This window comes from Mauremys mutica, chromosome 6 (genome assembly GCF_020497125.1).
Source record: "Mauremys mutica isolate MM-2020 ecotype Southern chromosome 6, ASM2049712v1, whole genome shotgun sequence".
NCBI classification, from domain to species: Eukaryota; Metazoa; Chordata; order Testudines; family Geoemydidae; genus Mauremys; species Mauremys mutica.
The window spans coordinates 70,037,584-70,061,366 of record NC_059077.1 but is presented as its reverse complement, the minus strand read 5'-3'; the positions used below and the strand labels follow the sequence as shown (position 1 = coordinate 70,061,366).

Genomic DNA, 23,783 nt, shown 5'->3' with positions numbered 1-23,783 from the left:
ATGGACTTTCCTAACCCTCTTAACATGCTGTCAGGATGTGTTAATGAACTATGCTTAGAATATTTTGGAATTCTAATAATCATTTCTGCTGTGCTGGGCATGAATCCAGCAATGAATGATGACAGTACTGAGTAGATGCCACAGAACTCCCAGAGCAGCTTTCAAGACTGGAAATGATTTCTGTCCTTTCCAACCATGCTGCACTGAAACCAGATTGCAGAGGAAATGTAGAACAGGGAACATTGCCCTGACCTTATGGGTCAGTATTTGAAACAGCTCTGTAGAAAACTTTGGGTAAAGTTCAACAGATAGCCAGGGGATATGTCCACAGGAAATAAAGATGCTTGTCAGGATATGTTCACAGGATACAAAGATGTCTGTCAGGATATGTGCTGGTGTGTTTCAGTGTTTGCACAAGTGTACAAACAGAAATAATCACATAACCCCCATCTGTTCTATGACAATGAGAAAAGAAATAATAATACAGAGATTTGTACAAAGGCACATAAATCAACAATCCTCAGATTGTCACCACCACACATTGGGAAACACATTTCTGTTCTATTCTGTAAAGGTTCTTACACTGCTGTCATCATGATAATATCTAAGCACCCTCCTCTAGCGCATTAAGCGAAGTGACTAACATCTGCCTCATGTAGTTTATTCTCTCGCTCTCATTCTCTCCCCAGGGGGAGAATTGTGTGTGCAGTATAGTGTTTAGTTTGGGTTGGGTTTTGTTTTGGAGGAGTTTTTTTTAATGTACATGTTGCTATGTGTTTATGTTAAAGAAGACAAGGTCAAACAAATGCACCTAGCACTTGGAGAAGAAGGTGATAAGGTTTGTGGTGGTCTGTGAAAGTTCATTCCACAGTCTCAGACTGGCCTCAAAGTTTTGTCTCCCACTTTATCCTTATTGTAGAAAATTCCATTGTGCCAGAGGAGCAGAAGTGTCAACCATGGGAGCTCTAGATGGTCTTTTAGATACCGTGGGCCCAGGCCATTGGCAGCTTTGAAGATAAAGGCAGAGACCTGGAACTTGAGTTAATAGTCTATTGGAAGCCAGTGTAGAGAGGGGAGGAGAGATTTGATGTGTTTGTGGTAGCCCATGTTGTTGAGAAGATGTGCTGCAACATGCTTGTTTTAGATTGAGTTTCCTAAGGGATGGAGGCTTCATGCCCAGGTATATTGCAGTGCTATTATCCAGAGGAAGGTGAAGGTATGTGTAAGGAATAATGAAGGACTGGAGTCATTGGCATTTCCCAGCCCACCAGAGAAGACAGAAAGCTGCTATGTGAGGACTTAGCATCAACGAGGAATCGAGGCATACTCCTAAACTATGAATCACATTGATCCATTGTGAGGGTGTGCCTTCAATGAAAGGAGACCACACTATGGCTGCAAAATCCTCTAAGGTTTTCTTCTGCCCACTAGCATCACCTTTGTCTTGCTCAGGTTCAGCTTCAACAAAGCTGTTCTTCATCATGAGCTGATGTTGTCCAATCCCTGAGCTATCTTGGTGGTAGTGGTATGGTCATACGTGGTGAAGTATAAGTTCAGCTGATTTAGCTTTTAGCTTTTCAATATTGTGCTGACACAGCTTTTACTACCAAAAGGATGAATATGGATATGCCATCACTATTGCTTTCTATGACAGAATATGAAATTTTAAACATTTCCACGCACTAATTTTCTTTCCCTGCTCATAGAAGTCATCAGACTAACACTTTGCTTCTGATTGGAAGGGTAATTGCTAAGTGGTTTCAGACATTTATGCACCTCTTCAGCTGGCTGCTTGAGCTTTGCTGCTGCAAACACTTTTGCTAGCTGTATAACATACATATTCACACACAAAACAGCATCAGTTTGGTGCCCAACTACTACTCGCTGTGTGTACTAATAGGGTCAGTTCAACTGAAAAAAATAGTTTATATTTCTTATATGATTACTAGAAAGCTATCAACTATTATTTGAAGTGGGAAAAGTGATAAAATAAATGATAGACTAACTCAAATAGTGACAAATTCTATGTTGTTGTGCTAGATACCGTCTGACCAAAATTGCAGTAGACACTGCTGCTGGGCCACATCAGAATCACACGGTGGTTTTCCTGGGATCAGAGAAGGGAATCATATTGAAGTTCTTGGCCCGGACAGGAAACAGCGGTTTCCTAAATGATAGCCTTTTCCTGGAGGAGATGAATGTTTACAATCCCGAAAAGTACGTATCTGGTTCTTTGTACTCATTTACGGGACAGCAGTGACACGTCTAAATTTCCATGGTGCAGGTAGTCCCATGAAAAGGGAATGGCCACAGAATTCAGAGAAGGTTTTGAATGTTCCTTTTGTGTTTGCTTCCCTCTTTTCTACATTTTATTTTATGTATTTTAATTTCAACATGCATAGATAATTGCCCATCACAGGCAGCTCTTAAGCACCCCTGACAATGCAATCCAACAAAGACAAAAATAGCAGTAGCTAACCAACAACTTGCCCATAAAAATGAACCCCCCCACACTCAAAATGCTGATTCCCCCTCAAAAACCCAGCCCCAAAAATAAGACCTCCTGACCTTCAGCCCTCCTCAAGTGTAAATAGATTGGTTTGGCAGCATACCATAAAGGTTAAGGAGGGGAGTGAATTTGGAAGTCAAGGAGCTACATGGAGTCGTCCATACTGGCAGCTCCCCCTTGTACATATCCTTTTTAACAGTTGTTTATATATCTTAGTAACAATGATTTTAATAGAGTTCATGTATTCTTTTCCCCTGAGCTAATAATTTCTCCTCTCTGGAATTCACTCAGATTAAGAAATCATTATGTTATAATTAAATTTGCCAAGAGAATCCATTTATAACATTATCCTACTCTGTTAAATCAGGTGCAGCTATGATGGGGTAGAAGACAAGAGGATTATGGGAATGCAGCTTGACAAACATAGCAGGTCTCTCTATGTAGCATTCTCTACCTGTGTGATAAAGATTCCCCTGGGACGATGTGAGCGTCATGGCAAGTGCAAAAAGTAGGTGTTTTGTGTCAGGGTTTCTCCTCACATTTACAAACTCTTTTTCAAGCCATATTGAGCATTAGAAAACTGAAGAAGAAAAAATTCCAGACTGCTTTATGATCTTCTTCTTTCTTAAGGGCCTGCATAGCCTCCAGAGACCCATACTGTGGCTGGGTGAAGGAAGGTGGGGTATGCACACAGCTGTTACCTGGTGTAAAGTAAGTAACCATTGGCATTGGACAGACAGAGTAAAAATTAGGGGCTTTAGCAATTATGCCAATCAGATGCACTTTTGGACAGAACTGTTTGAAAAAGCCCCACAGGAGCTCTTGGAAAAAGAATGTGCAAAATGTTTGCTTTCATCCTATTTGCATTCTCTGGAATTCCAGAGTATGATTTGATGCAAACTCTCCACTGATTATTTACCCTTAGGAAAAAGAAAAGAAAATAGATACACAGTAAGTCCCGACGTGTATTGCTCAAAGAGGGAGAACTATGAGCAAGTTTGGCACTGGTGCCATCAAAGCTGATTAAAAGAGGCAATAGAATCCAAATTAGATTACTGACGCAGTTTGACCACCGAAAACAAACAAAACCAGCCCTCCTAATTTACTGTGTATTACTAAAATGAATCACAGCTCACTAAAGTACACCGAAAGAATTGTTGGGTCTCTTATTGCGTAACAGTGGAATTTCAGTACTTCATAACAACATTTTAAGGACTCTGAAAGCTTGTTTTAAATGCATTTATAAATGCCTCCTTGCAGGCAACAGATCCACCTGAAAGGTCTCATATTTTGGCCAGGTCTGACACACCACAAGCTTGCTCACTTTAAGCCTTGACTGTACTTCAGAATCTTGGTACAGGTGTATTGTTAACATCAGATAAACTCCATATTCCTGCCGACAGGAAGCCCCCTGCTTCCTTACAGGTCCTCAATAAATATATAACTGCTGCGTTATCATTCTTATACCTAGATCAGCCATCTTATTCTCTCTATTACTTTAGAATGTTTTTTTAAAGATTCACTGTAGATCTTCGTTAACTATAAGTGCCCTATTGCATTCTCTTCATTACAACAATGTGGACTGTGCCTCAGATGGGCCATTTGGTAGAATAGTATTTAAGCATATAGTGTTGACATCTATTTCTGCATCTGTGAGCATTTCTGTAGTGTTTATTATCATAGTTCCTAGGCTCAGTACCTACATATTGGCTTAATGTATTTTTCTTGTCAAAATACCAATGCACCTTCTGCAGAGTACAAGCAAGTTCAGATAGAATCATAATTGCTTTCTGATAACTTCATTGTTTGTTTTAGACTTATCACTTTATTCACAGATGTTCTCCCATTTTTCATAAAGATATGTATCTGTTTTCTTGATTTAGCAATACAAGATGTAGTAGATTTTGCAGAAAAATATGTCAAAGCATCTTCTGCACCCAAAAGAACCATTAAGAGGTGAAAATAACTCAATTTGTCTATGTTTGCATTTTGCAAGTTTCCCAGTGGTGTATTAAAGAAATGACCAGTTTCTCTCTGTATCTTTATTTCATTTTTAGATGGTATGATTTCTCTCCGGTGATGCCTGTGAGTGTTGTTATTCACACTATTATGTTTCTTTCTGTTATTTAGGTTGGCATTTGAGCAGGACATAGAGCATGGCAATACAGATGGCCTGGGTGACTGCCAAAGTAAGCAAAGCTTTTACTCCCTGTTTATCTTGTGTCAGAGAATCTTTCAGACTGCCCAGAATCACCATTACCTGCCAGGACTTTATTGGTAGCAATGAAAAACATAACAACAGCAACCACACTTAAAGTAACCAGTCCAAGAAAAGCATTTGTGTGCCTGTTTAAAGAAAACAGCATTTTGGTTTATACAAACAATGGCACTTGTTTTAATGGCAATTGTGTTGTGGGACAAATCCAGCTCTGAAGGATATTAATTATAGCAGCTGTATACACTGTATCTTCGTTGCCATTGTAAACTCAAGGGTGGGTTGGTTTATGTGTATGATCTTGAATGCAGGGTCTCAGCTACCCAGTGCAAAATGAACATTTGTTGCTTTACAAATGTTGGGTGAGATTGTGACGTGGTCTGTGTACCTGTACATGAGAGCCCCTCTGCTCTCTTTACTCAGACCTTGAGTCGCAGCCCACAAGGGTAAGCAAGGCTACTCTTAGTCCCTCTCTGGAACAGATGGGCAGCAGTGACTTGAGGAGGGATGAGGAGTGTGCATAGCCTTGTCTCCACTCCCTACTCACTGGCCGGCACAGCTGAGCCAGCATGTTGTGGGAGGTAGTACTTTGCAACTGGTATGGCCAGCAGTAAACCCTCAGGAGTAAGGGGCAGCATGGAGCGAAGTGTGACTCCCTGAGAGGCAGTTGCTGACTTTGGCTACTCCTGAGGAAGTGCAGCTACCCATCACCCCTTATTATGAACTGTGTCATGTGCCAAAATATAGCTCTTTCAGATTAAGCATATTTAAATTTAGACTTTAGGAAAAATACAAGTGTCTGCATAATAAGCCTAATCTTTTATTCTTTGTGCATCCAAAACCCTAGGGGTGAAATCCAGACCCCACATAAGTTAATGGGAGTTTTGCCCTTGTCAGTAATGGTGTCAGGATTTCATCCTTGTTGCCTACAGAATTGGGCTTGTTTATGTTACGGACTTTTTTCTGATTTCCTTGAATTTATGTACATTTACTAACAGGGACAATGTAGACAAGGAGTTTGGAATGCAGACTAATTGCTTGGGACCAAATTCTGATAAACTGAGTTTCCATGAGCAGGGCCTAGAGTATTCACATTGAAGTCCAGGGCACTCTGGTCAAATACGGTGCTAGTCAATATGATGAACAAGGCTAGGAGAATGTGGCCTTTGGGGTGAAAGAAATGACACACGTTATATGGCCAAGCATTTAATCTTCAAACTCATGGACTGTACATGTGAAGTGATTTTTAAAAAAAATGACCCTTAAACTCTGCCTATTTGTGCTAACTCCATGAGAAGCATTTAGAAAACCCATGCCAAAAATCCTTTTAATAACTACTCCCATGGCATGGCTTTACGCAAAAGATCTATGTCAAAATTCGTTCAGCAGTGCTTAAGGTTATGTTGAGCTGCATTTGACATACTTTAACGTACCTTAATATCCTTAAAGAGCCTCAGCATTTTTAATTGGAGGGAAATTTAATACAAACCACATGTAACTTTACAAGGTAAATTTCTTGTGCAGCAGAGTGCAGGATTTCACCTCATCATTCCCAGCAGTGGAATCCAACATAGGCAGCACAATCCCTGTATAAAACTTTGGATAATATGCCTCTTTATATCTCAGAAATTCAGAGTGAAAGCTGTCACTCAGTCTTTAAAGTGCATGGTGCCCAGGGACTGCAGCACGTCGCATGCAGTGAAATCTTATGTGCTGATTAGAGACTCCAGAAATACCTAGGGCTGCGTTCAAGACGGCCATTATTCTTAATGTTCTTGCCTGTGTTGGTTTAATTCAGAACCCGGACATTACTTTAAACCCATGCAACCAAGAACTCAGTTCTTCATAAAACAATTTCCGCTGCTGCCTGTGGCCACAATAAAACTGCTGAAGCTGAGGAGTTAATGTACAGTGAGCCAACACTTATGGACTATAGAGTAATGGAGCATGTAGACTGAAGGCCAGAGTGTGCTTGACTCGTGCACAGACGCACTGCTGAGGACAATGCCAGGACCCTCCCACTCCTTACACAGCCATTTCTTATTGCAGGGAGAGCTCAAGGGTTTAATCTTTTGTATCAGATGTACTTAGATTTTCAGAAAGCCTTTGACAAGGTTCCTCACCAAAGGCTCTTTAGCAAAGTAAGCTGTCATGGGATAAGAGGGAAGGGCCTCTCATGGATTGGTAACTGGTTAAAAGGTAGGAAACAATGGTAAGAATAAATGGTCAGTTTTCAGAATGGAGAGAGGTAAATAGTAGCGTCCCCCCATGAGTCTATACTGGAATGAGTACGATTCAACATATTCATAAATGATCTGGAAAAAGGGGTAAACAGTGAGGTGGCAAAATTTGTAGGTGATACAAAGCTATTCAAGATAGAGCTACAAAGTGATCTCACAAAACTGGGTGGCTGGACAACAAAATGGCAGATGAAATTCAGTATTGATGAATTCAAAGTAGTGCACATTGGAAAACATAATCCTAACTATACATATAAAATGATTGGCTGTTACCACTCAAAAAAGAGATCTTGGAGTTACTGTGGATAGGTCTCTGAACATCCACTTAATGTGAAACCACAGTCAAAAAAGCGAACAGAAGGTTAGGAATTGTTAAGAAAGGGATAGATAATAAGACCGAAAATATCATATTGCCTCTATATAAACCCATAGTACGCCAACATCTTGAATACTGCATGCAGATGTGGTTACCCCATCTCAAAAAAGATATATTGGAATTGGAAAAGGTTCGGAAAAGGGCAACAAAAATTACTAGGAATACGGAACAGTTTCCGTATGAAGAGAGATTAAAAAGAGTGGGACTTTTCAGCTTGGAAAAGAGATGACTAAGTGGGGACATGATCGAGGTCTATAAAATCATGACTAGTGTGGAAAAAGTAAATAAGGAACTATTTACTCCTCCTCATAACACAAGATCAAGGGGTCACCAAATGTAATTAATAGGCAGCAGGTTTAAAACAAAAGGAAGTATTTCTTCACACAACGCACAGACAACCTGTGGTACTCTTTGCCAGAGGATGTTGTGAAGGCCAAGACTATAACAGGGTTAAAAAAAGAGCTAGATAAGTTCATGGAGAATAGGTCCATCAATGGCTGTTAGCCAGGATGGGCAGGGATGGTGTCCCTAGCCTCTGTTTGCCAGAAGCTGGTAATGGGTCAGGGCCGGCTCCAGAGCCCAGCGGGGCAAGCACCCGCCTGGGGCGGCCCTTTCCCGGGGGGGCAGCAGGCTGGGCCGGTGGACCTGCCGCAGTCATGCCTGCGGGAGGTCCACCGGAGCCCCGGGAGCAGCGGACCTGCCGCAGGCATGACTGCGGAGGGGACGCTCGGCCGGCGGCTCCAGTGGACCTCCCGCAGGCATGACTGCGGACGGTTCGCTGGTCCCGCGGCTCGGCTGGACCTCCCGCAGGCGTGCCTGCGGCAGCTCAACCGGAGCCGCCGGACCAGCGAACCGCCCGCAGCTGCGGGAGGTCCAGCCGAGCCGCGCGACCAGCGGACCCTCCGCAGTCATGCCCGCGGGAGGTCCGCTGCTCCCGCGGCTCGGGGGCGCCTCCCGGGCATGACTGCTTGGGGCGGCCGAATTTGTAGAGCCGCCCCTGTAATGGGTGACAGGGGATGGATCACTTGATGATTACCTGTTCATTCCCTCTGAAGCACCTGGCATTAGCCACTGTCAGAAGACAGGATACTGGTCTAGATGGACCTTAGGTCTGACCCAATATGGTCATTCTTATGTGTGTGTAACACCGACAGACCCCAGTCATTGGTGTGCAGGGTCAAGCCTCGGACTTCTGGAGCTTAGCCTATGAGCCTCTACTGCATGAGCTAAAAGCCACATGGTCCTTAGCTAAGGCTGTAGCAGAGTCATTAATCTCTAAGTGGTCTCAGTGCCACTAGAGGGAACAGAACACCACACCCTGGAGGTGTGTGGGTCACATATGCATCCCGCCTACTTCCACGTCAGTCTGCTTCATGGACTAGGAGGATAAGGTAGCCTGTACTCTGGGTCATTTGAGAGATTTATGCACAGTCCCTGCAGTGCTTCCCATGGGGTGACATGGCACCTATCTCAGGACAATATCTAAATGGCTCTTATTGTGTATGGGTTCAGTCCCACTTTTCTTAAAGTCCATGTGATTTTTGTCAATAACTACAATGGCAGCAGAATCAAGCCTGTTTTTATATTTACTCTGTATAGAGTTTCATATTTGAAGCAGAGAAATCCATGGTACCCTTCACTGCATACCAGTGTCATGTACATAGAGACACCAAGAGTGATCTCACTGTAGATTTGGTCCTCCCCACAATACCAAATACTGACAAAACTCAGCTTGAGACATGGAAAAATTAGAGTGTGGATTTCTCCAAATTTCTCCTTAAGCAGACACCTAATGACTTGACCACAATCAGCACTTGCAGATTTTGAATGTAAGAATAAGTTGAGGCTTTAACTATTTAAATGTCTGATAACTAATGGTCTATGAGGCAACTGCCCTGTTCCTGTCCCTTCTCAAGACCCATTTCTGCTGCGATGGTTACAAGAAATTGGCCAAATAATGGTTGCCAGGTTGAATGGCAGTGGGGGATATCTGACATCAGTCACCTCAAAGAAGGGTGAGAAATGATTCAGAATCAAGCTGTGCACATTTTGTGAAATTCACTTCTTGGGACTTGATCCTGCAAAGAGAGCCATGTGGTGACTGGGGTCTGCTTGCACTGTTGTCTTCGAAGGAGTGAGGCTTTAGCTTGTAAGCTCTTTGGAGCAGACACTGTGGTCTTCTTCTATGTTTGTGCAGCATGTAGCACATTAGTGTGCCGATTTTGATTGGGGCACTTGAGCACTGACACAGTACAATTAAATAACAGAAGCATAACAGGTTTTGTTAGTAGTAAGTACTTAGCACTGTGTGAGAAACAATGATTTTTATCTCTCGTTTTTGTTTTTCTTTCAGATTCCTTTGTAGCACTGAATGGTAAGGAAGTTCTTAGTCACATCATTTCCTAACTGTGCTGCTCAATTTTGGAGGGATCATCTTACTAACCTTTTAAATATTGTCATGCCTTGATTTTTCTATAATGTTTTTTCCTAATTTATTTTTTTCATAGCTATTTCAACTACTTCACCAGCTCATGAAATATCTTACAACACAGCGTATGGTCAGTTTATTGATATTTTTAAAAATTCTCCCTCAGGTCCTTGTGTTAGCTGGTAGACCCCATTCCCTAATAGAAATTGGTTTTTTTGTTTTGTTTTATTGGGGTCTGATTCACTAATTTTAGGATTATTTGTGCTTTTTGACATACAATTTTCCATCTTGGACCAAAACTAACTTAACTGAGCTAAAGCAAGTTATGGCCAGTCTTAATGGCACTCCAAATTCAGAACTTTTAACCAAGCTGACCCAAGCATGCTTCACCAGAACATCTAGAAAGAGTACATGGTACAGTGAATACATTTTGTCTATTCACTGAGGAAAAGAAGGTAGGAAAATAGGTCCATCTAGCCAAGTATCCTGTCTGTGACATCATCCAGTATCAGAAGCTTTAGGGATAGGAGCAAGAAACCCTGCCTCGGGCAGTTATGGAATAACCTACCCATAAGGAAAATTTCTTTGCAAGCCTCATTAGTTAGAGGATGGCTCATGCCCTGAAACACGAAGGTTTCACTTGCTTCCAAACTTCTGGGCTGCCTTATTCTTGCTGGTGCTTCCATGCTCTATGTAACTCCCTAACTTACTGGTGTTGCCAGATCCCAGAAAACCATCTGAAAACAAAGGGCTTCACACTAGAAAGTTCTAACTTCCAGAGCCAAAGAGTTAGTCATTGCTTCCACAACGGATCTTCCTCCAATGCCAGATATCCATAGGCTGAGTGTGACGTATGGTATTACTCCCAGTTAAGGCAATGGCATATTCCCATTGACTTCAGTGGGGCAGGGCTGGGGCTTAGTGATCAGACTCCGATCAGGCAGCACTGGACTAACAAGCCCTGGACGAAAAAAGCAGATCAGAATTGGGACAAAATTAGCACATGCTCTGCATCTGCAAGTGTAGAGTGTTTTCAGTGTTATTCTTCCAAAGCATATAGCAGTAATTTACAAATAGTAAAGTTTCTGAGTCTGAAAAAAAAGAAAATTGCCCTGCGTATAGTACTGATGTTCAAAAAGATTTTGATTGGCAAATGCATTGGTACTCCCACTCATATGAAACAAAGCTTTGCAGCAGGGCTGTGGAAAGACATTTTATTGGTTATGGACTTTGGTGGAAGCTGCTTTTTTCACCTGACCAAAGAGTCATGAAGATGGCCCTCAGTGAGAAGCATCACAGCTCCAAAGGGTGTGTATAAAAAAAAAATCACTCTATCTCCCTCTCCCGAACTGATTTATTGCATTAACATTTCAAAAAAGGATCTTATTTATCTGGTACTATGGAGAAATGCTACCTAGTGCTAACTTTAAGTCCCAATCACATCTTATCTGTCACCTAATACTAATGACATGCCTGAGGCAAATCCTGATATGCAGTCATTAGATCAGTGAATTTTTCTTATTGGTGTCGTAGTTAAAATACAAGTGGTGACATTATGATGCAGTTGACAGTCCTCCTTCCCTCCTGCTTTGCACTCAGACAAACTACCAGAGAAAAGGGGGTTACAAAATCTTGTACATGAAGAGAGAACTCACAAACTCTCCACAACATACAGTAAAAAACAGCCTCATGTTAACAATTCACTGTATAGACACACTTATGTTTGGTATTTTAACTGAGCCAAATAAGTAATTTTAGCATGAGACGAAAAGTATACCTACTTTAACTAAAATTATATAAACAGTGCATTTACTGTTATTGAACATAATTAAATGCAAAATTAAATGGCATTTCATTATGGTTAGAACCTTAGAATGCTGGTATATATGAGCATGCCAATCAAATGAATGCTCAGGATGCGTTTGGAGCTTGTGGGATATATATCTATCTCCAAAGGCATCTGAAACTCCAGATTCACAAGAAGGCTTAGGGCTGCTTCCTCTCATACTTGTTTTACACCATTGTTACTCCAAGTTTATGCCAGTGAAAGTGAGAAGAGAGTCAAGCCCTTAATCTTTGTATTCTTGGCATCAGCATCCTCCTGAATTTGGCAGATGGGGCAGCCTCGCTTGATCATCTATAAACATCTATAAAGTGCAAAGCCCACATCGATGACTGTTCATGCACATTCATTTTTCCATGCAGAAGGCCACTCTGTGAAGGTCAGATACATATGGAACAAAAACCACATATTTAGACAAAAGGCTAGGATTCTTAGCTTAAAGCAAGCTTTCCGCTGTGCAAAATTGTATGCAACTTAATTACCTTTTGGAAACATCAATTTTTAGTGAATTGGGCCCTTATTTTACCCCCTAGCCACATTCTCCCTCTGTAGTATTGATTTAGCCTTTCCCTCTATCTGTCTAATTAGGTTGCTATAGTTGTTAATAGGATAGTGTGTGGAGCATCTTAATCTCTAGAGTCTTAACACCTTGTGCATATTAGAGCAACTATCAAATCCATATTGCATCCCTGACTTTGTGTTAAAGCTAAAAAAATCATCTCTTAGTTTCATGAAAATATGGTTAGAATGAGTTGTAATTACAGAAATACAGTTCTTCTGACTCATCGTCAGTGCTCACAGACACTAACCATATTACAGCTTCCAAATTCCTCAACACGCACTACTCTGGTTATATCTGCTTTCTTGTTCTTGCTGTATTATTGTGATTACAGACTTGCATACAAAAAGCTTTACAAATTAATCACTACATCACTTTTTTTCAAACAGCATGTGTCCTTAAACTTCTGCTTTCAAAATCAGTGCTTGAGGAGCACCATAAATCCGCAGTTGTTCAGATGGGGGTAGTTTAAAACAACAGCAGAATCTTAATGAGGAAGTAACTGTAGACATTTTTTTAAACATAAGCCATGTTAAAATAGAGCTGTTAGGCCTGGTTCCCATTATGCTAAAGCTACTTTGTGTTGTTGTAGTTGTGTAAAAGGGCTTTAAAGTGGGTGTAAATATAACTTAAGGCCACTTTATGCAGGCAGTGTGTTATAAAGTAGCCTTAGTGTACTTGAGAAAAAGGCATATTACATTATATATGACAGTCATTGCTGAGGAACAGTCATCACTGTGAGTGAGTCACCCCTGCACAGAGGGGCAGCACTAAGCCTGTGCAGCACTTTTAACCCTTGTTTTCAGTGCTTAAGTAACACATACACCTATGCAGTGCGCCATCATAAATCTAAATTTCACAAGGGACTGATTGTGTCAACACTCACAGGGCACGATGAGACTACTGAGGGGAACAAACTCTGTGCCCAGCAGTAAGTGTTTGCAGGATCCAGTCTGAACCCAAGTGGGAAAGGTTATTATGTTCTAATCTGCTGCTGCCCCTCGCTCAGATGGAAGCAAACGTATCTCAGCTACGTGTAGAAAATCATTTCTCAATGCATACTCTACTAACACTTTAGTAATAGAGTGAATAGACTGATTTCTTGCATTTGTGTGAAACACTTCTCTACCTAGCTGCCATCTGGTACACATTAATATCATCATATAGCTATAGCTTTCTATTACAAGGAGTTCTCCATGTATTTGTAGCATATGGTTCAGGAACGCTTTTTGTAAAGAATGTGTCCCTTAGGCATATCTTTCCCCTAGATTACCGTATTAAGAAATGTTTTTCCTTAACTATACTTATTGCATTACCATAAAATTGCCCCTTGAACACAGCTAAATTGAAAGTGTCTGCATGGAGATGGGGGCACAAAATGCATATCAAATACAGGTATAAATTATGACTGCTATTTGGCAATGCTTTCTCCTAAGTCCTTATCAAGCTAGGACTAACAGCTTTCTTATGTTGAGTACAGCATTATTTGTAGGGCTGATCAAATATTGTACAGTATTGCAGTGGTTGAATGGGGTGTCAACTTGCAGTCTGGAACCCCGTGAATAGTGGCACTATGGTTTTGTATTTAGAGAAAAGAAGGCATGGAAGCTCATAACTTCCACTTTCTAGGTTGTTTCTGTCCCGTTGCTTCTGTTATTTCTTTGGGCTGAGCACAGGAGCCTGTAGGCATAAAATGGTATGGTAGAAAAATCTTACAGTTCCAGTATATTCCTAGTTTAAGAAGGCACATAACTGCAGGAGCTGGCTCTGTATTAGTCCCTTTGCATAGAGGCGGCTGTTTGGAATTCTTGGAGACAAGGCAGCAAATTTGGTTCCGAATCCATCCATGTAACTGTTACCAATATTTCCAGCAATGCTCTTGGCTCTACAGAAATCTTTAGAAGTGGATAACCACTTAGCTTCTCTTTTTTTATTTAAGCAAAATTAAAAAAATGCTCTATTTAAACAAAATGAAGCCTGTAATTTGCAGTATTTTAGAAAGACTGATAGTGGAACCACACTTCCCGTCATGATAGATTAAAGAATAATATAGTGCCCTTGTCAGTATCATCCTTCAGCCTGGGGTACACTGCTAAATTAATCTTGTTAATGATTAGCTGTAGCATCTCAAGACTGAATCCATGGTAAAAACACTGGAGCTGACCTCCTTTCCTGCAAATTGTATCAGTTAAATACAGATGATAGTTACATGCATGTCTTGTGTTAAATATTGTTCAAAGTGCTGCTGTGTGTAACCCTATGTGATGACTCAGAGGACCCCCTCAAAAATATAGGGAGGCACAGAGACATTTTCTGTCTCTCCACAATAATTAATATTCAGTACAGCGCCTTTAAATCATAGCAGCAACTTAATAGAGCTGCTGCCTTTTCACTGAATTCATTTGCAACTCAACCTTGTGAGGTGGTTAAAGGACTCTTTCACCCACACAGATCAGTTCTCCACCATATCCCAGCTAAATCTCAGTTCATGTGAAAATTGCCTTGTGCCTGGCTGGCCATCTCTCATGGACATGTTAATCTGAACCATGTCAAAGGTGATTGCCACAACCTCTATAGTTAAAAACAGCAATAACGATCGCAGAATCATTATAAAACTCCATGGAACTATAAGATTTAAGATTATGTCTCCTGTAGTGCACGGTAAATTGCAATAGCCTGCATAGAAAACAATGTGGTTTGGAGCCAAATAAACAGCCTGAAAAAATGCTTTTCTTAAGCAGGAACAAATTAAGGTTTGAAGGTGCCTGGATTGATTTTTAAAAAATAGTTTTATCGGTAGGGGGTTGGTGGGCAAATCTCACCTGGAGACTGCTGCAGGGGCCACTAGATCATGGTCATGAGACAGGGGTATTGACACTTGTGTTCCTGCTCTAGATCAGGTGAGTGGAGCCAGGACCCAATAATCTGTTTTTTTGCCAGCACTCCTACTCCCCTTTTGATCACACTAATGCATCCATTTGGGCAGAGACCACTCCAGAGTATTAAAGTAGTGTTAGCGAATCACAGAGCTTATGGCTTTTCAGAAAATTGATGCCATCTTAAGAACATGGTCAGGCCCTGGACAATCTGTCCTGCCCCTGAGAGCACAAGGCAGGGATCAGCTGCCCTATCCCTGCCACAGTTAAGCTGTCATTCGCCTTAAGAACAGCAGCCTTGTCTAGAGTAAAGTTTCACCAGTTTCACTTTAAGTTGGTTTAAAAAAATCAATTAACTTAAAACAGTGTGGACATGCTTAATTCAGTGTAAACCAGGCTCATATTGTTTTAGCTCAACACCTTCCTGAATTAAGCTAACTGGACTGAAATTGTAGCAAGTGTGCCCACAGCGTGTTTGGCACCAGTTCAACTCAACCAGTTCAAACCAAAACCTTTAGGTAAACCAGTGACATTTTGACTATAGCCAAGGCCCATGTCTGCCACTGACATAGGCACACACATGCCCGCTCTGACTACTCAGAAAGTAGTTTGTCTTACAGCTGCTACATTTCCTTTGGGCAATGTTGTAAAAGGCTTTTGAAACAATTCTTGGTCTCAAGAAACCCTTCCAGCATTCACAAAAAACAATGCTTATTTTATGCTCCTGAGTGTGAGCTAGCATGGTGAGTGACTAATGTGTGGTGTCTTCCCTAACTGTATTTGTAATGTAAACACAGGCCACTCCAGTTCACTAGTTCCAAGCACCACCACTTCTGACTCTCCAGCTCAAGAGGGTTATGATACTAGGGGACGTATGCTGGATTGGAAGGATCCGGTTGGCTCATCTGAAAACACAGATCCATATGCGGCAGTCTCATCCCATAATCACCAAGACAAGAAGGGTAAGGCCTTGGAAATGAATCCATGTGGTGGTGGGGGAGGAGGGAGTGACTACAGTGTAACTGCTTCCAGCTGGATCATGGTAGCCTGTAACAAAACTCCTGCACTGTAATTAAAAGCTTATTGGAAAGGCAGAAACAAAATCACTAATCTTAGACTTAGTTCTTGATATTCACTGACTAAGGAAACCACACAAAACAAATGTGAGTAGACTATGTGTGACTGGGGAAGTGTGGATTTAACCCTGTTTAAGCATGATCTTCATGACTTGATGAGCCACTTCCACAGCTTTATATTATCATTAACACACGGAGCTTCTATGGTGCCTTCCATCCAAGGGTTGAAAACTACTCCTCATACTGTAATTAATTTAGCCTCATCGCCCTGTAATTTAGATAGGGAAAGTGAGGCATGTAGAGATTTAGTGGCCACATTTTTAAATGTATGTATGCACTGAAAGATGCAGTGAGGTGCCAGGTCAGATTTTCAAAATCACCTGGAGCTAGATCCATAAAGGGACTTAGGCATTAGGTGCTGTAAGGGTCCGGTGTGGGGGCTCGGCCCTCTCAGGTGCGGCCGGGAGCCAGGCCGCCTCACTACACAGCTTAAATCAGTAGTTCAGTCTCTGAAGGTCCAAGCCCTAGGTCAGGGCGGGCAACAAACAATAGTCTAACGGCTCAGACCCTCAGGCAGGGGCTGAGCAAAATAAACAGTCAGTGAAGCCCAAGCCCTCAGTCAGGGCGGGGCAACAAACAGCAGTTCACAGGCTCAGACCCTCAGGCAAGGGCTGAGCAAACAACAACAGTCAGGGGCTCAGATCCTCAGTCAGGAGCTAAGCAACAATAGTTCAGGTAAGTCCAGACTTCTATGTCTGAGCGCTGGTGTGAGGGGGAAACTGCCACCCGTGAGTGGGGTGGCAGGGGGGACACAGGCCCACCCACTCCACTGTGTCCCAGCCCGGGGCCCTAACAGCGGCAGTTAGTCTGCTGCTGTGTCGGTGGGGTCCTGACCGCAACACACCGACATCGGCTCAAAGTCTGCTGTAGCCAGACTGGGGTCAGCTACCCACGGGCTACTTCCCATCTCCTCCTCCATGGGTACCTGCTCATCTCGGGTCCGGCGCTGGGTCCCACACCATGGGCTCCTCGGCGTGCTGAGGGCTGGCTAGCTCGGGCTGCTCCTCAGGACTCGGGTCGGGGGGACGCTCGGGCAGCTCCTCGGGGTACCGGGCTCGGGGAAGGCTCGGCCAGTCCACCTCGGGGTACCGAGCTCGGGGAAGGCTCGGCCTAACAGGAGCTCGGGCAGCAGCGTCTGTCCTCTCCGGCGGCCAGGCAGCAAGTGAGCGCTGGGGCCGGGCCTTTATACTTCCTGTCCCGCCCCATGACTTCCGGGGGGTGGGGACAGGCGGTGGTGGCTCCGCCCACTGGGGCAGCTGTTCTGGCTCCTCCCTCTGAGGTGCGGCCGGGAGCCAGGCCGTCTCACTACAGGTGCTTTGCCACCTAGTGGAATCCTCAGCCTTGAGTTAGGTGCCCAGGCTTCTTATACAATGCATAGGGAGCGTTAGGCATCTAAAAAGAGATTCTCAGAAGCCAGCAAGCTGAGTGGAGAGCTGCCTATGCTAGCCAATAGGAAATAGTGAGAAGGGGGATGCAATTTAGGCCCTGCTACTCAAAGTAAGTTAGGCATCTAACACTGGGCCAAAGGGAAGCACTTGTTTCCATTTGGGATTCCATTTGGGAACCCTCTCTTGAAGTTAGGAACCTAAGCCAGGTTTGCCATTTTCTCATGAGAGAAAGATCCCCACACTTTTATACCAATAGCCCAGTGATTAGAGCACTCACCGAGACCTGAGTTCAAGTCCCCGTTTCAGATCAGGCAGAGTGGGAATTTGAAAACAGGTCTCCTAAGTGACAGGTGAGTGCCTGGGTATTCTAGAACACTCACACCAGCCAGCCTGACCCAAACATTCTTGATCAGATAACCCCCAGCTGTCTTTTTTATAGGGCCTGATCAGATAGGGATGCTCTGAGAATGCCCTGCAGATGAGATAGATGGAGAATGCCTCACTTGCACATCTCACCCTGGCTCAGGCATGAGCAAGGGCACTGGGCATCAAGAGTCAGGCAATTTTGCACATGAACTAGTGGGAATTTAGGTGTTGAGGAAGCGTTACCGGCAGAAACGTAGGCACCTGCAGGCTTAGCAGCAGCTAAGGGGAAGTTTTGATAATCTCAGTGGCTGCTAAATGTTTGACTTTAGCACCTAAAGTGGCAGTAAGACATGTAAGTCCTTTTGTGAAGCTAGCTCTTGGTGCTTAACACCCCCTGAAAATAACGCTTTTTAAAATCCCACTAAGTGCCTATCTGCATCTTTAGGCCCCTGAATACCTTTACAAATCTGGACCTAAGGAACTTGCCCATCATGCTGGAAGACTGCAGCATGAAATATAACTCTGGGACTTCTGATTCCTCATCCTGTGCCTTAACTATAAGAGCATGCTTTCACCAATAAGTAATTGCTGGTTCCCACAGACCTCATCTTCACATTCATTTCTTTGTCTTAGTTCTTTGATTGGCCCATCTCTTCTCACTCCAATATTATGATAGCAAACATCAATCAGAACGTCAGCGTTTGGGATTACTCTGAAGTGAAACCCTTGGCAAGTGGCTGTAGTAATCCTTCTTGAGCCTGCAAGCTTCTCCTACTTTGCTGCTGGGCCACCGTGCCTTTATGGGCCTTGTGCTTTGATTTATTGTAAAAGCAATTAGCTCTTGCTATGGTAACAGCTGCAGAAATGTTTGCTTTTCTGTCTGCCATGTACTTAAAGAAAGCAAAACAAAATGACTCAAAATGATAATGCGTGATTTACCTGGAATCCTTAATTCCTCTGGTCAATAAATCTGGCACACTGGAAATGGCAGATAAGTAATTGGCTTGTTTTTGTTCATCGCTCTTGAGAATACACACCATTTTGAGCAAGTGCTTCTGTTCCTTCTCCACTACACTACCCCCAAGAGAAAGTGTTGGCCTCCTCCCATCCACTTAGGCCTGGTCTACACTAAGAAGGGGGTTCGAATTAGGGTACGCAAATTCAGCTACGTGAATAGCGTAGCTGAATTCGAAGTACCCTAATTCGAACAACTCACCCGTCCACACGCAGCGGGGTCGAACTCCGCGGCTCCCCCGTCGACTCCGCCAACTCCTTCTGCCGAGGTGGAGTACCGGAGTCGACCGCGGCACTTCCGGAGTTCGAACTATCGTGTCTAGATCAGACGCGATAGTTCGAACTCCAAAAAGTCGAACTCTCCGCGTCAAACCGGCAGGTAAGTGTAGACGTACCCTTAGACAGATGTGTTTACCCTTAACTGGGCCTGTATCTGTAATGAGGAAAGGCTAATGCCCTGGGGCTAGCCAGCTCCTCAGCTAGTGGACACTGGTGTAGCTCCATTGATGTCTATGGAGATATGATGAATTACACCAGTGGAGAATCTGGTCATTAATGTGCCAGGGAGGAATACAGAGGTGTATGTTAATATTAATGGCATTTGTTATGTGTGGTTCCATGTGTCACAACTGTTTTGCACAGCAGTGCTCTTAATGGTAAGAAGGCTTCTTCTTAAAAGCATCTTGTATGCCAGGAGCAGCTTTCAGAAGAGCACACAGTGAAAATATTAATAAATGTATAGTGGTGAGTTGTAAGCCTTTTTCCTTCTAGTCACTGACTGATGAGGTAGCTTGTACTATATAGTCACCTCCCCAGGGAGTGACGGGTACCAAAGAGTCTTCTTAGCACTTGACAGGGTTATTTAAATATCATGCATTCATTGGGGCTTAATTATGAATATTGATAAAGCTGGAAGTAGTCTACACACAAACAATGGTGGCAGAGGTGACCGCATGGTTGTTTACCATTACCATGTATTTGTGTGCTATTACTCCTTGTCTTGCCCAATCAGACCCCAGTTGGTTCCAAAATTACTATTGATCCAATATTTTAAAGGGCAAAAGAATGAGTTGTTATGCAAAATTAAACCAAACAAGGTCATGCTTAATATTCGTTTATAAGGTTTTTTGTTTTCACTTTCACTGTGTATTTTTTCCCTTCACACCTTTACAAAAAAAACCCAAAATCTCTTATGTTTTTAACATTTTCCTTTTGTTTTGCAAAGTGCTGTGTGGTGTTCTTTAGTGGTTGTGTTTATTCCTTTGGAAAGTGTTTTCTTTCTTTTCCTGCACTCACAAACGACTTCACTCTAATTCTACTGAAACCACTTGCTACTTTATTTTCTGTGACACTGGTGCCTTGATGATGTCACATCCATATGTTCAGCTTTTAATTCAGCACAGGCATCTTGGGGAATATCTGCAGGGGTGCAAAGAGGGAGTTCTTTAAATGGGTTGACTCATGGGAATGTGACATTTGTGTGCCGCAGCTTTAGTAGCTAAATATACTCTGGAATTGTTGTTTCTGAGATACCTCACATTTCTTGCCAAAATGAAAATGTGTAGTACACTTCACAGAGTAGGGGCTGTTTGTTGCCATCCCAATGGCCTTTTCATTTTGGCCACTGAATAATCTGTCATTGATATTGCAGATTGAAAAATTAATTGCGATTGGCAAACTGCACCATTTTTTCTTCTCCCAGCCTTCTCCAAAAAGAACACAATTCCAGAGTATGCTTTTGTTTGTTTTTTCTTGCTGTGTTTTAGTTTAATTATTTGTGTTTCTCACCTTTGTCAAAACAGTAGCTCCTCACCTTGCAGTCTAACCTTCCCTTCTGCTGCCATTGTACTTAGTGTCCCTCCCTCAAGTAATAAAACCAAACTCCTTACGTGGAATATTCCAAGGCTTTACCCTGTTCACTTTGAATCATACAACAGTGCTGTATCTATGTATGGTCCTACTAACAAACTGGGGAGTAGATACATAAATCTACTAGAGGGTATAAATGAAGAAAATGAAGTAATTTTCTTCATCCGTAACTGACCTTGCCCTTCATTACCCTACTGGCCCTTGTCTACTGTCTTCTGTCCTCGCTGCCTTTCTTTAGAAATGCCTGATATCTTTCAAGTACTAGCTTCATTAACACAAACACAGTAAACACTCTGTTTTCTCTCTCACTTGCTAGATGGCTGGAGCCTGCCCTTTAATTACATTGATAAATTATATTCAGTCGTGGCTTCTACTTTCTTCTTTTTGCCAGTTTTTATTCTGTCTAATTCAAGCAATAGAATTACTTGCTTAGTTAACTGCTTAGTCCGCTGAAAGATTAAAGTCCAGGGGTTATTTTAGCAGTTTTAATATTTGTCTGTTGCACAGCTAGGTGACCCTGAAACTCTTCCTCTCAAACTTTTTGTTCAGTGTTTACAACACAATAATAGGACAAAGCTGATTCAGAATAAGAGGTGAGGTGTACAGGTGACAAGAGTAGCCAGTACATTAATTAGGATGTCAGGGATCCAACTGTAAATATTATATGTGATAGAACCTCCCTTTTTCAGCTTCTCTTAACAATATTTGCAAACCTGTCTCTGTCACACAATTTCTGTGCACCATTCTGAAGTAGTCAACTACTAGACACAGGGAGAGCAAAGATTTTACATTTCAGGGGTCTGTCTAAAAGAAAACATTTCCTTTTGCAGGAATAAGGTAGTGCTGTTATTACTATTACTACTATTTGAATGATTTGCTGAATGTTGACACTATATTTAGCCTGGGGAGTTCACAAAAATAAAGCCAGACTCTGCTCCAAAGGGCCAGAATTTTGTGAGGTTTCAGGTACTATCATGATAGAAGGGATTGAGAAGGTAGAAATCCAACTGGGGTTTTAATGGTTATTTACTGAAATCCTGTTCACATTGAACTGAAATGAAAACAATAACAACCTACAGTAAAGATGGAGGCTCAGCTTCATTGTGTATAAATTGAAGCTAATGATGCTGTACCCCTTAGCAGCATGGGTGAATTTGGCCCAAAGAGTACATTTAAATTTACTCTATTTTTACTTGAATTTATTTTGATTTATTCAAGGTATGGAAGGATTCCAAGCATGTTTACAGAAGAGCGATAGGAGAATTCCTTATTATCCTGCTGCCATTTTGTAATAACTCAGAAGTGGCTTCTGTGTAGCACAGAATTAGTCCAGATCATCCTTTGAGTTCAGTGTTGTCTTTTCAATTTCCAAGGTCAACAAAATATTCCTTAGCCAGTCATAGTTATGGGAATATTAGAAGTGACTGACCCTTGCTAAAAATTCAATTTAATCAACGAAATAGCTGCATGCACAATCATTTTCAGGGAGCCAGGAAGGAGACTTGTACCGAAGATGTACATGACTGGAGTAAGCACTACAATTACACCTGTTGCTCTAGATACCTGTTTTCAGAATCTCTGATCAAAACCAAACCTTTGTCCATACAATATGAAGTGCATGGTCAGCTACTTCAGTTTCACAACATTTCTAACTACGAAGAACAGAACCTAGATGCTGGAGAAGCAGAGAAAAGAGAGAGTCAGGGCTTACCCTTTGATTTGTTACTCTGCTGGTGGAACTCTATTCCTAGACTGCAATCAATTAAAACAGAGATATAAAAACAGTGTGACAGAGTGGAGAATCAGCCCTGACTATCTGTATTGCCATTGCTTCTTTAGCATCTATTGGCAGTTCATCGAGAGAGGTTTGAAATGAAGTTATTTATAATCCAAGTAATATTCTGTTCCATACTGGGATTTCAGTAAAGTGTCTTGAGATGGTGCAGGATTTAGTCTGTTTAAATCTTTTATGTATCTCTATGTAGATTAAGACATAATTATTTTTCACATTTGAATTTAAGTAGAGGTTGTTTAGATGAACCTATTCCTAACAAAACCCGATATATTTTTTTTCTTTAAAATGTTAGGTGAATTAGCATCAAATTGTTGTAAACATCCATGTTTATAAAAGGAATAGTATTCATGTTTGTCACATAATGGGTCTTCATTGGAGCTGTAAGAAATTTTCTTTTAAAATAATCAAATGCTTGTCTGGAATAGTCCTAATAAGTGGCTTGTCTTGGGGAATTGGCAATGGGATTCAGAGCTTTTCAACTCTAGGACTCCAGTTTGACTGCGGACCAGGTCAGTACTAACTATCATCACGATATAAATAGAGTTAATGGTCTCAGTGCAGTTCCTAATGGACAGGTGCCCTCATTGCAAAAGCCACCATCATAATTGGCAGCTGTCAACCTTTTTGCTGAGGCTAAATGGAGCTGGAAGCTGAATTATCCTAACACCTCAAGAAGTGGTCCCTGCAGTTCAGATTTAGGCACATTAGCAGTGTGTTGTGGAGAGGCTTTTACTGATGACACTTCTACTGTGTCTCCAGAACTATAGAATATAACTTTTTCACCTATTTCATCTTTCATCACAACTCTAGACCAAAACATGGTAGAATAACAGTAGTCACAGAAAGGTGGTAATTAATAGCAAGGGAGAGAAATTAAGGGGTATAGGTGAGAGAGGAAAAGAAACATTTTCAGCTGAAAGTGGAAATGAGATGGGAAACTAATGCGAGAGAGATGAAGGAAGGCTGTTCCAGACAATAGACTGTCTTAAGACTTTATTTCAGTGAAATGTTCTCAAGACTGTATCTGACAGATGGTGAAGGGAAAGAGAGCAGGCTACTGCAAGGTAAGCAGAGGCGATGAGAGATATGAGGTCCATGAATAAGTTTTAACACAAAGAGGGAGGAGGTCATGTAATGCAGAATAACAATTTAGTAGTATCTCCATTAGC

At 42.1% G+C, this 23,783-nt stretch overlaps 1 protein-coding gene across 21 annotated transcripts in view; it reads left to right on the top strand.

The window, feature by feature from the left end:
* The window catches only part of SEMA6A (semaphorin 6A), a 205,521-nt gene that overhangs the window by 160,785 nt on the left and 20,953 nt on the right, over positions 1–23,783 (top strand). For 17 of the 21 annotated variants that reach the window (XM_045020630.1, XM_045020631.1, XM_045020638.1 and 14 more), the window contains 7 exons: positions 2,041–2,217; positions 2,877–3,017; positions 3,140–3,220; positions 4,640–4,698; positions 9,694–9,714; positions 9,848–9,898; positions 15,844–16,008. In XM_045020630.1, the coding sequence (XP_044876565.1) occupies positions 2,041–2,217; positions 2,877–3,017; positions 3,140–3,220; positions 4,640–4,698; positions 9,694–9,714; positions 9,848–9,898; positions 15,844–16,008 (695 nt within the window). Of the gene's footprint in view, positions 1–2,040; positions 2,218–2,876; positions 3,018–3,139; positions 3,221–4,639; positions 4,699–9,693; positions 9,715–9,847; positions 9,899–15,843; positions 16,009–22,037; positions 22,912–23,783 lie in introns of those variants that run through there. The other 4 variants (XM_045020646.1, XM_045020643.1, XM_045020647.1 and 1 more) reach the window with 4 other exon arrangements.